Source organism: Vigna unguiculata, chromosome 5, assembly GCF_004118075.2.
Source record: "Vigna unguiculata cultivar IT97K-499-35 chromosome 5, ASM411807v1, whole genome shotgun sequence".
In the NCBI taxonomy this organism is placed as follows: domain Eukaryota; kingdom Viridiplantae; phylum Streptophyta; class Magnoliopsida; order Fabales; family Fabaceae; genus Vigna; species Vigna unguiculata.
The window spans coordinates 10,244,368-10,257,598 of record NC_040283.1 but is presented as its reverse complement, the minus strand read 5'-3'; the positions used below and the strand labels follow the sequence as shown (position 1 = coordinate 10,257,598).

Below are 13,231 nucleotides of genomic sequence, written 5' to 3'. Positions count from 1 at the left end.
ATATTTTTCTTTTATAAAATAGTAAAAAGTTTATTTTAAAAAAGCAATTTATACATTCTTAGTTACTATACAATCTTTTCTATTATTATATTATCCCAAACTGCTATACATAATAAATTTATTAAATTTTGTAATAACTATCTATAAAAGTAACAAATAATACGGTTATTTTTTACCGTTGACAAAGTCAGTCTATTTTTTTAACAGTGATAATACACAAAAATTAAATTTAAATATAGTCGTCGTTAATTATTACGTAACAAGATTTTTCTTAATTACTTTCGTGTACTTTTAACATATTTGTAATAGTAGAAGTGAAATGATAGGACATATTAGTGTTACAAGAAATATTTTCCTTGCTCCCAAAGATTAACATTTGAAATCAAAGTACTAGTAAAATTCATCCACTAAATTAAGCAATTTCTATGTAGCCAAGCTTCCTCTTTATTTATTTATTTATGGGTTAAATATGTTTTTATTTCTTCATTTTTAATAAAAATTGAAATTAGTCCCTCTTCAAAATTTTGATTCAATTTGGTCCCTCAATTTTAAAATTACGTAAATTTAGTCATTTTAACCAACTTTTGTTAAGTTTATTTGACGTTTCAAACAGATGTCATGATAGTTTCTTGACTAATGTTGAAGCAAAAATGTGTCAAACTGTGTAAATAACTCAAATATTATCATGAAATACGTTTAAAATATTAAATAAACTTAACAAAATTTGTTGAAAAGAACTAAATCCATACACTCCTAAAGTTAGAGGACTAAACCGGATCAAAGTTTTAAAGATAGACAAATTCTAATTTTTACCGAATATTGAGAGACAAAAACATATTTAACCCTTGATTTATTTCATGTTCACAATTGCTTAAGTTACATCATTCTCAAAGTCAAAATTGAACACGTTTAACTGAAAATTATAGATTATTATGAACTTTTTATAGTCAAATTTATTTTTGTGAACACAGTTTTGTAGAATACATTAGTGGTAATATCTAGAATACATTAGTGGTAATATATATCTGAGATAAAAAAAATCCATCTTAAGTAATTTTATAGAGTTGAATTATATATAAATTCACGTATTTAAATGACATTACATTTTACTTTAATGAGAAATACTAAGTCTATAGTTTTATCTACTACCCAAATCATTTTGTAAAATATAATTCGTTATCTTTTAAATGAAAAATATCCTAATTATAAGATTTATCATAATTAAAAATATAAAAAGAATTCTAAGTAAATAAATTTATACTTAACTTTACAAATTTATGAAATAAGATTTCATACAATTTATAAATTATTGAGAATATAAGTGGGAGTGGAAATTTCACATTAAATACAAATAAAAAAGTTGAACATCGTATAAAATATTCTTAAATTTATTATCTTAAAATTTTGGGAATTAAATAATATTAATCTCGTAAATTGAACTCAATAATTCTCTCTTTAGCAGACCCCACATATAATTCACCAAATGCTGAAAAAAATGTGTAGAAGAAGAGTATTAAGAAAAAGTGTTTGTAACGACGGTGTTATCCATATTTGTTGTGTTGGATTTGCTTTGCCGTCGAAAGCGAAGGAAGAGATTGGAGTGTCGGAGAATGATTTGTTGGTAATTAAATTATTGACAGCAGTTGCGAAGGATGCAACACCTTTTGTTCATTAATTTTTGTTGGATAAAGTTTAGTTAGTTAATCTTCACGCCACGACGGAATATAATCCTAACGCAACTTTTGGTTTTGTCCACAACGATTTTGGATTGATGGATTCCTTGCCAAAGGAAAAGATTAATTTTGGATCATACTTGCAAGTAACGTGATGAACCAATTGTTCAAGAAGCTACGTTTCTTGAACCGTGCATCTTTAAAATCATTGTTTATTGGATACAGAACATTTTCAAGATGGACTAATCAGTAATTTGTTTTTTATATTAAGCTATATGATTTAGTTTGAATTTTATTATTTTATTTAATTGAGTTTTGTTAATTTAAGTAAATTTAGTTTTTTCATTAAATTAGTGTTAATGACATTTAGAAGGTGATATTTATCAAAATTTGAGAAATGTTATTATTAAATAAGAGAGATATTAAGATAAAAGATGATTTAAATTTTGAAACATAATACTTTTTTTAAAAATGTTAAAGTTAATTTAAGGGAATGATCAAATTGACTTTATTTAGAATATAAGGAAATCCAATTGAATAAAAAGAATATAAGAAATTAAAATTATAAAGTTAAATATGTTTTTTGTTTTTGAATTTTGACGTGAAATTAAAATTCGTTCATATTTGAAACTTTGATATATTTTGGTTCTCAAATTTTAAAAATAAATGAATTTAATCTTTTTAGTTCAATTGTATTAAAATTTTACATCAAATACGATTTTCAACTTATATTTAAGTGTAAAATTGTCAAACGATATAAACAATTATATACTGACATGAAATACATCTGACATATAAAAAAATATATTATATCATAATTAAAATAAAAATAATTATATCATTATTTTTAAAATCTAATAATCAAAATATATTAAATTTTTCACATGAATTAATTTCAGTTTCACTAAACTTAAAAAGACATATTTAACCTAAAACATATCACTCAATTTTTAAATAATAATAATAATAATAATAAAAAATTATTTGTTTTAATTTAAATTCAACTGTAATCTAGTTGTGTTTGAAATGGTTAAGTGATCATTAAATGAAGAAAATGACCCTTTAAACAATTTTGATTTGTTGATGGTGACATGGTAACACCCTCATTAATGAGAGATTGGGAAAAGCAAAGAATAATATAAAAAGGTGGCAACAGAAGTTATGTTATGTGTTGCTTGCACTAAACTGCTACAAGCCTGGAACATACTAACTCAGTGTGATGGAAACAAAAATTGACATAACAATTTTTTCTTGTATATTAACAAATATACGTTTCTTTTACACGTGTATACATGACAAACGTGAATTCAAACTCTATCCAAAGTTCAGTTTTTTAGGTTACACAGGAATGTTTGTGAGTGTAACACATGTACCAAAATAGTTTCAAAATATGTAATAATAAGAGCATATAGTTCGTCTTTATTATAAATTAAGGAAATTATGATACACGTTTTGTGATTGAAAATTTAGGAAAATCAACAATGTCTTATTATAGTCCAGATTCTCTTATTTGATGCTATTATAGAATACACTGATTTTAATTTTTTTAAATATTAAAATTAATGTATTTTAAATACATACAAAAGTACAATATAAAAAAATTAAATAGAGATTTTTTCATAGTAAGAAAATCGCAAAATCAACTAAAAACTGAGGAACAGCAACAACAAAGACCGTTGAAAAATGAAGAAAACTACTTAGACATTGAAACGTGTTACATGTCCAACCAAATATTGTTTTAATATTATAAACTTAAGTATTTGTTTTACCAGACAACTATTTTTTTTAAATCTTATCATTCAAATTATGTTTGTATTTGATTTTTAAGAAGATGATGAAATGAAAAAAGTTTTAATAAATAAATCAAAAGTGGAAACATCAAACAATGTCATTTTAAACAATTAGAGTTAAATATGTTTTTATCCTTTGACTAAGTGAATTTTAAAATTAGTCAATCTTCGAAATTTTATACCAATTTAGTCTTTTATCTTTATAAATATGTAAATTTAGTCCTTCTTACCAAATTTTGTTAAATTTATTTGACATTTTAAATACATTTTATTATAATATTTGAGTTTTTGAGTTAACATTGCAGCGAAAATGTGTCAAACGGTGTAAACAATTCAAATATTGTCATGAAATGCGCTTGAAACGTCAAATAAATTTAACAAAATTTAGTTAAAAAAACTAAATTCACGCATTTTTTAAGATGAATAACTAAATTGGTTAAAATTTTTAAAAATTGACTAATTTTAAATTTTACTTAAACTTGAAGAGAAAAACATATTTAATCCAAAAAATTATAATAAAATAATGATGTTCTGATTCTTTTTCTTTTATGGTTCTTTACTCACAATCAGGGTTTAACAAATAAGTGAAATATGTAAAAATTGAAAACTTTGATGATAAAATATACTTAGAAAACTTAAATGGTAAAATTTATAAATTAATGATAATTAAAAGGTGAAATATGTCATCAAAGCAACACATTTCCTCCCTTTTAAAGTGACTTCAATTTTAGTTTTTACTAATCTAAATCGACTAGTGTTATCAGAAAACTTTTTTTCTAATTTACAACAAATATATTACATTAATGTGTATCTTTATAGTATGTAAGAATAATGTATTTATGGAAAAAGTAAGTATATTCTAGTAAAAATACTTTTAATAAATATAATATTTATTGTTACTTGTTAAAAATACCAAAAGTATAATTGCCTACACCCAAAAAAAAGTAACAAAGAGGGTAATAATATCTAAAATATATTTCCTACTCCTAATATGCACTTGTGCTAACATCATAATTCACTTTTTTCTCTTCCACACTTTTCTGGTTTAGTTCTTTTTTATAGTTTCACAATTTTAGTGTTTACCATTTCCAAAACGAAAAATGATTTTTTTTACAAATATTTTGTTTGACAATATTAACGTAATTATTAAATAGAGTAATTTTTTTATAAAACTTACAAACAAATAATAAAGTTTTATAATTTTTTTATTAAAAAATAATTATTTGTCAAAATTTGTTAAATAAAATTTTGTCAAAATATATTTTTTTTTCCAAAAGATTTTCGGTTCAAGGCCACACTTGTCCTTTAGTAGTGGTAATGCTTCTTGCGCCCTATAATTTTTTCCTACACCCTATCACTTATTTTATCACATCCGGAATTCATTTTCCGGAACATAATAAACCATTCTGGAAATTACTTTTCGGAAATTGTTTGATGGGGTAGGAGGTGAAATTTCAAGGGGTAAAAGCTTTAGCTTTATTGTTAAGACAGATACGTGCTTTTCTGCTTACTTCATAGAGTAAAAGATGATAATTGAATGTTCAATAATGTAGGTAGTTAAAATTTTGGCATTGTTTTTAAAATGGAAAAACTATTTTGTGCATTTAATAATTACTACAAAGACAATGGTAATGCTTGGATTGTTGCTAAAATATTATCATTAGATGACTAGGTAACTTATTGCATACAAAATTGAACACCATCTTATTGAAGATTTAAATTGCACTGCAGAATTCAGCTTTGGAAGTGCATGGGAGCATTTGTCATCCTATTTTGATGGTAGAGCTAAGAATTGAAGTTAAGTAAGCTATTTAGGAATATTTCCACATTAGTAAAGAAAGTACATAATATCAAATTCTCTTTAATGCTACTGCTAGTGAATGACCACAAGCCAAAAAAGTTGTCAACTATGAAGCTAGGCTTTAACACCCTATACACTCGTTTTCCATATCATCTTTATGCAGGGCAATTAATTTGATTAAATCAGCATTAATATCTCCCTCAAAAGGTGAATCAATGAACTTTTTATGAAGACAGACTAACGAACTGTTTTAGACTAAAGATAGCAGGATTAACCTAACTGATACATCCACAGAAGTCAGTCATGAATGAGCTTTGTCCAGAAAAAATGCATACAAGAAATATTTTAAACAAAATTGAGAACAAACGGTTTACAACAGGAGCCTCCCTATGAAGTATCAAAGAGGGTATTTGGTATTCAATGAGTTAATACAAGCCAATTGGCCAACATAAATACTGTGTCCACCTTAGTTGAATGTCTGCGTGTGAATATACTATCTTGATCTGAATGCTTGCAAAACTGCTTACAAAATCTACAATTTCATTTATGCCTCCACTCTAAAGAAGGACCTCATGATGGTCATATGATTTTGCATTATAGAACATCCTCAGCTTCATCAATTTAGAATTTAGAGGGGATTGGTATTACCATCATCAATAAAGAGGTTTTTTGGAACCTTCAAATTTAATTGCTGAGTGTCCCATTCTGCATCTTTCAACTTTTGAATGAAATCCTCAAACCTTTCTTCCAATTCCATTAGGCTGTTAGCTATTTGATCACAAATATTAACATCACTATCCCAGTTCTCACTCAACCAGAAAGTCTGCCATACACTTCGTAATACTGAAACACTTGTGGCTCCAACCTGCAGTTTCATTATCAATGAGAAGGTACAGTAAACATATCCAGCTAAAAAAATAGATTTTTCTAAATTCCATAAGTAATTCTAAAATTCCCATCTCAAAGACGCATAACAGCATTTCCCCATATTACTGTTTTGTGTTTGATTCTTCAAGTTGCTTCTTCTATATGCTTTTTCTTCATGTCATTAATACTTTTTTCCTTGCTACTTTACAACCTCAATTATGTTGTCAAGTTAGTCCTTGAGGTGGCAGCTAGTATTCTTTTTTAGATATTTCTATACTCTTTGGAAATTTGGAGAAGCATCAACTTGAGGCAACGAAGACAATGCAGCAGATACGCGTCCCCTCACATAATAGGCCTTATGGGCTAGAAGTATGGACCAATGAACAGAACCACTTGTCAAAAAATTCAACTTTTTATTAATGAATGGTGGTGACAAGGATCAAATTCCTAAGAATTTGGTCAAAAGAGTATATAAATACTATAAACCACTAAATATCCCAAGTGGCTTAAGTTGTTGGGTGAATGGTCATGTCATGAATAATAATAATGATAAAATTTATGTAGAATGAAGATTGTTTTTCAGTTAATTCTCACAAGGGAATTTAAAGCATACCTTGAAAGAAACATAAAACCTCAAATCTTCTGGTTGCTGATTCACCATGAGAATATATTTCTCACTTGCATATAACTTCAGAAGTGCCTCCACCTGTTCTATTATAACATAATTATACGATTCTGACAGCGCTTTATTTGAACAAAACAGAAAATAATTATGAACCTCTTGGTTTGCTTCATAAAATTGTGACAATAGCAGCAATAGGTCTTATACCATAAAGTGAGATCTCTCCACACCGTCCATTTTCTCCAATGGCAAGCCAAAAATTATTTTTGGCTTCATGAACTGTGGCCAAATTAATATATTCTCTTCTCTGTTGCAATCTGTGCATCCTGAAATAAAACCATTTGGCAATTTGAACATACGTGAAGAGAAATAACTGATGCAGCATATCATTGAATTTGTCTGAATGTAACCTGGAACAGTAGAATGTAACATGTATGATTTTATCAGTATGCGAGCACGCTTTAGATTTATCTGCAAATAGGTACACAAAAGATAAATAACTAAACAAATATAAGTGGATTTTCTCCTTTATTGTTTAGAGAAACGGAAGGGATGTAGCTAGAAGATAGTCTTATGATCCTATGTATTTGAACCTCATACACGGACAATATTTGGTACCTATCTATGTTAGAGATAAAGAAAAACAAAAAATATAGCATCTCTGTTGTGCAGCATAGAATCCAAATTCATTCATTATCTTTCCGATAATTGTTTCCCTCTTGATTTTGGCAAATAAATAAGCCACAAAGCAAGAAAAATGGGAAACAGAACGGTTATCATTAGTGATATTATAAATCAATATCTTATTGGAAGTCCAATATGAAAGGTCTTTCTACCAGCATAGAGATTTATATGCATTAGATTCCATATTATATTATACAGTGCATTCTTACTGTGTTAAACTGAAGAACTGAAAGTGATTCATAGCGTAGCCAAAGATGCAGAACTCGCATACTCAACCAAGTTAACGAAAGTACACCATATGATTTTACAAGGCCAGGTGTATCCTACAAAAATAAAATAAAATAATGGAACCTGTCAACTAACAGCGTCATGGTGCCAAGAATCAAAGCCCTCCAGAAAATGTATGAATTTTACCAGAATCAAAATGCCTAAAGCAAGGCCAACCAGTTGAGCAACCACTTCCCAAACTTCTTCCTGAGAAATTTTGAGGAAACAATTGTGTGAGGAAAAACCTTTACGTTTTCCAGACTTTCGTACACTGACAATTGGTGAATCAAGTCACAAAACTATGTAGTGAATAACATTGTATAGACCAGTCCACTCTAGGTCCAACCATCATCTTGATTTGGCTTTCTGGCTCAAAGATTTGTCTAAGAATATATTAAAAGCTTTGGCATAACTGGTATATGTAACTAAGAATAAATAAAATAAGTAATGATTTCTTTTTGTCATGAAGATTAGGTAGGTTATATTAAGACTTCTTACTTAAGGCATCTTGCTATTAGTAGCATAATATCAGCCTCATTGCGTCCATAACTGCTTTTTAGTGCTTACTTCCTTAACAGAGGCAAATAACACTTATATATGATTGATTAGTTTGGTGAATTAATCCCCACCCAAGAGGCTCATTACAGTTTTTGGATTGAGACAAGAAGAAGGTGAATATAAATTAAGAAATAAAATCAGCCTCCCTCATTGCTTTAATAAAGGGAGCACCATAAGGAAATTTTCTTCATATGAGAAACATTCATGGAGGGAGAGATCAACATTTAAATTAATACTTGAATGCATGAGAATAAGAAATACCAATGCAATTTTCATAAAACCCTAGAGGCTTTCTAGATGTTTAATCACAATAAAATACTATTACCAGAAATTACGGATTTCAATTCTAAGTTTAAAATGTGAGAGTATACCTTTGCTGCTACTTCTCCTACATTTCCTGAAATTGCAAAGTGGTTTTGAATCACGCGAAAAGAGGGATCTTTTAGTCCTCTTGCTACAGCCTGTTTGAATATCACGCAGAAAATTACACTATCATATATAAATTGGATATTAAGCAATCCATCTGCAAACATTTAACTGTGGAATTACAACTGCTTTTAAATCACTATTTTCAGGTTTTATGTTAAAAAAAGAATTTGTCATAACTACTTATTTTCGAAGTGGTAATCCTCTTTTAAGGTGGGCTTGGAAGTGAACATTTTGACTCTATTGCTAGGAACTTGTTTGGGAGGATGCACAGAAGAGCAAGAACAAAATGGTAGCCAATATTCATTTAGAATGTGAAGAGAAAGATAAAAAAGGGTATAAGGAAAGGTCAAACTCTCAGTGTAAAGAAGGATAAAAATGGCACGAAACCAACCACCCCTCTAAGTAAAAACCAATGTTATACGTTCTGTGCATAGCTGAATATAATTTATCTATGCTTAGAAAATGCACAACCACGTCAGATATCAATATATCTATTCCATTCTGCCAAATAAACAAGAGATGAGTATCTTGTGTCTGTTTTCTATTCTATTCACCCTCATTCCCTGTCTTTCTGACCTTCTTTGCTTTTTTTCTCCTTTTGGGGATAGAATTCTATGATATTTTTATTTATTTTCCTCCTTGAACAATAAAAAAGTTAGTAGCAGGACAAGGATAGCCATTGAATGATATTGATCCAAAGTTAATCATTATCCATTAGCTGTTCCCTTTTAATTCCATATCTTTATAATATTAATTAATAATAGTAGTTCTTTTAATAGAGTAAAGATGCACAATAAAGTACCTTGGTAAGATTTCCAAGAGATGCCAAAGGAAGGAAATAGCCAGGATATAGTTGGGTTGTCAGATCAAAAATGCTGCATGAGATGTCAGCAGTGTAAGACTCTCTCTCTCTCTAGGGCCAGAATTTATTTTCATGTTTGCATAGGAAAACAAGGCATACTACACAGACCTTCCAGCACTGCCAATGAAGTCTGCGTACATTCTCCATTGCTTGGGGTCATCATCAAAAAGACTTCCAAACCTCCCACCTGTCAAAAAGAGCAACATTTAGCTAAAAGTAAAAATCCACATCTTCTGGTTCTTTCAGCTTACTTTGTGAATGCCATACCAATGAATAAGCGTCCTACGGCTCCAATGCCATCCTTTGAGACCCATCTAAAGTTATAGAGCAAGATCATAAAATTAACAACATACAAATTACATTGACAAATAATGGCAGCATGAAATTATTTATGATACTACTATATGCATATAAATGTTGTATTTGTATGCAAAAGCATAGGCTCTAAAATTTATGAGTCACCTGATGGCAGCAGCAGAAGCAGCCGCTGTGCTTCCAGAGAAAGAGCCAACACCAACAGCCTGTAGTTAAGTAGAAATTTGACACGACAGATAGAAAGCACAGTCATCATTCCTTGCATTTATGTGCTAAAGAAGTAATTTTAAGGAAAAGAAAACATTGTTATGGAGAACATACAAATGCAAAATGTTAGATCCAGACGGTTAGTACTAACAGATTTCAAAGGACATAACCTCCGACCATATATCAGGAAACTTTAATCACTATTAGAGAATGTACTCAAGTAGCAAGTACATGACAAAACCATCTCTAATGATTTTATTTGAGATTAAACCTCCCTGACATGCACAACAGGGCTTTGTGCAGTGTACTAATTATCAGTTTCAACAGTAAGCATGCCAAACGCACTACAACATCTTTGAGAAAAAAATCAGTAGTTTGAGCAAGATTGGCATGCCTTTAGAAGACTCGAAGTTACAAGGGTGTGACAGATCCATCCAGTCACATTGGTAGGGAACTGTAGTAACATGTAATGCAAGTAATCATCTGAAACTGATCCTGCATCATGACTGACAAAGTTAAGTAAGCAAATTATTTGCCTCCAACTTTGCATAATTACTGAAGCTAAAACTCCAGAAGGTTCTCTCTGAAACATCCCATAAAGTGTTTAAAGGTTAACCACCTGGAAAGCCTGCTGGTAGGATAAAATCTTTGATTGTGTCTGGAAGCCACGATAGTCTTTCATCAGAGGAATGGGAATCCTGAAACCTGTTTGGCCTAGTAGACCTTCCATCGTCAACAAGAAAAGTTTGCAATTGCGAATCATCACCTAATACATATCTGCTTATAAGAGGAGGAGATGTAATAGTTGAAGCCTGTTTGTAGAAGACAACCAAAGTAAAATTTATGTAATTAAGGAAAGGGCGAAAAAGTGAACAGCACAAGAGGTTGCTAGAATATTCTCAGGAACAACCAAACACAGACCACTATTTCCATTTTGTTCATACTTGATGCATGCAGATTTTAGTATTTCATTCACGTTTTCTTACGAAGTACAATGTGAAGTAGCGTTCATGAATGTACACTTACAGAATGTTAGTAGTATTCTACTAAAACAGAAACCTTCATGCATGTACACTTACAGAATTTAAAAAGAAAATGAAGAACAGAACCCAAATTTTGGTAAAGTTGAGCAAAAACCTCTTCGCAGTACCATTGCTATATCTCTCCACCAAGATCACCCGAGATGAAACCTGACCTCTGAAACAAAGAAAATAAAATAGTACTATAATAGTTTGTTGTAATAGTGAAACAGACCCCAATTCAAAAGTTTGGTTCGTTTAAGCAAGTTAACCCGGAAAAAATTCTCCATAATCACTTTTTTCCTGTCACACACGGATAACTTATCCATAATTTTGTTGAATGAAATTGGTCACTGTAAAATATTTCATCAACTTGCAAAATTTCTTTTTTCCAAAGGTAATTCTTCCATTTTCCTCTCTATAAGAGATAAGTTATCCACGTCCCCTCATCCTCCATAAACTACTATAATTTTTGGGTAAAGAGAAAAAGTCAACATTGTCCGCACAAAAATCTACCATTTTCTTAGCAAAACAAAACTTCCAAAGAAAGAAGTATCAAACCCCGCATTATCAGCATTATCTTCGAAACTGGAGCGCTCAGAAGAGCATAGAACACGAAAGCAACGAATTCTAAGTCTCTTTATCTTCATCTTCTCCACCTTCATTGAAGAATTGAATGCACTTGAAGAGAATGAAAATTGCAAGGTGTGAGACATTGCAAGAAACGAAAAACTTCGAAGCTTCCTATGTTTTAATTGTGAAACAGTAAAAATATCAAAGAGTTTGGTTCTTGCTTCTTCTGTGTCTGGCTGAAACTAATATGATTAACACTATCTCCAAAACTGGAAGAGAAGAACGCGCCACGAGTCAAGAACGAACCAATAGTCAAGCTAACTGATATGGCCGAATTTAGTTTTGGACTTTGGTAATTTCTTTCTACACCCATGTTTTCTTACTACCCTCCATATTTTCTTAAATTCCAATTGAACCCATGTTAAAACTAATAAAAAAGGATATGTAAGATTTGTGTGTATGTTTTAGTTATAATTTTGGATTGTACGGATTACACTGAAATTCGAAAATATTAATTTAACATATTTCGAATTACATAATATTTGTATTTTTTAAATTATATAATTAATAATATAAATTTATTTACAATTTATAATGTAAATTTATATTTTGAATTATATAATCAATAATATAAATTTGAAAAACAATTCAAAATGTAAAATATATTTTATATTGTATAATCTGTAATACAAAATTAAAAGATAATTCAGAAGGCAAAATACAAATTTGAAAGAAACCAAGTCTAAAGAGATTCCCCATGGTAACATTTTTCAATTTTAGTAGGGGGAAAGAATGAGGGAATATTAGGATTTCTAATATTTTTAATGAAGGTAGTTAGACCGTTTTCATAGATAGGGTTATAGGGTGTATGAAGAAAATATTAGGGTATAGTAGTAAGACCCTTGGGCTTAATAGATACCATCATATTTTATTTTCGGCCTAATGGCTAGGCCTACATTTCTTTCTTTTTGCACGCCTATACAATTCATAAATCCAAAATTACATTTCACTAAAATTATAATAAAATGTTACCCCTACACCCCTTTCTTTTTAATGAATTTCATTCTATCTAATGAGGATAGAATGAGACAAAAGTTAGTTGGATATGGGAATTTGTGCCTTTTGAAAGAGTTTTGAAGTAGAGAATCAATTATGTCTTTTTATTTTTGTTGCAGTATGTAGGCGGTCCCTAACTTGGAGTTGTTTACGATAATATTATTGTTTAAATTACTAATCAATGTAATACTGACAAAATTAATTAATTAATGGTATTAATAATTTTTTAAATTCAATATTTAAAAGGAAATTATTTTAAACCAATTATACATTATTTTAAATTAATTACATATAATAAAATGTTTATTTTAAAAAATAATTCATATTTTCTATTAACTAAAAATTAATTTCAACTAAATTTAATTTATTTTTATTTTATTTTTAATACAAAAAAATTAATATTTTTTAAAATTTATTAATACAATTTTTTTAATTATCACATCCATCCTATCATTTATAAACTTTTACAAATTTTTCCCTTAAATCTATTTATTTATCTTCCCAAATC

At 29.2% G+C, this 13,231-nt stretch overlaps 1 protein-coding gene across 4 annotated transcripts; it reads right to left on the bottom strand.

The window, feature by feature from the left end:
- Positions 1-5,596: 5,596 nt before the first annotated feature.
- LOC114183752 (protein root UVB sensitive 5) lies at positions 5,597-12,025 on the bottom strand. 4 transcript variants are annotated; one of them, XM_028070880.1, is made up of 15 exons: positions 11,656-12,019; positions 11,213-11,272; positions 10,695-10,852; positions 10,470-10,570; positions 10,016-10,074; positions 9,821-9,867; positions 9,662-9,740; positions 9,494-9,566; positions 8,634-8,723; positions 7,852-7,911; positions 7,647-7,760; positions 7,164-7,224; positions 6,961-7,079; positions 6,745-6,837; positions 5,597-6,129 (listed from the first exon to the last, which is right to left on the bottom strand). In XM_028070880.1, the coding sequence occupies exons 1-15, from the start codon at positions 11,808-11,810 to the stop codon at positions 5,893-5,895; spliced, it is 1,506 nt and encodes a 501-aa protein (XP_027926681.1). In that variant the 5' UTR covers positions 11,811-12,019; the 3' UTR covers positions 5,597-5,892. The 4 variants fall into 4 exon arrangements, 2 of the variants coding, with proteins under 2 accessions (XP_027926681.1, XP_027926682.1); XR_003604515.1 differs by having other exon boundaries at positions 6,083-6,129; positions 6,910-7,079; positions 11,656-12,024; XR_003604514.1 differs by having other exon boundaries at positions 6,107-6,129; positions 6,745-6,842; positions 11,656-12,025.
- Between the last annotated feature and the right edge of the window lie 1,206 nt (positions 12,026-13,231).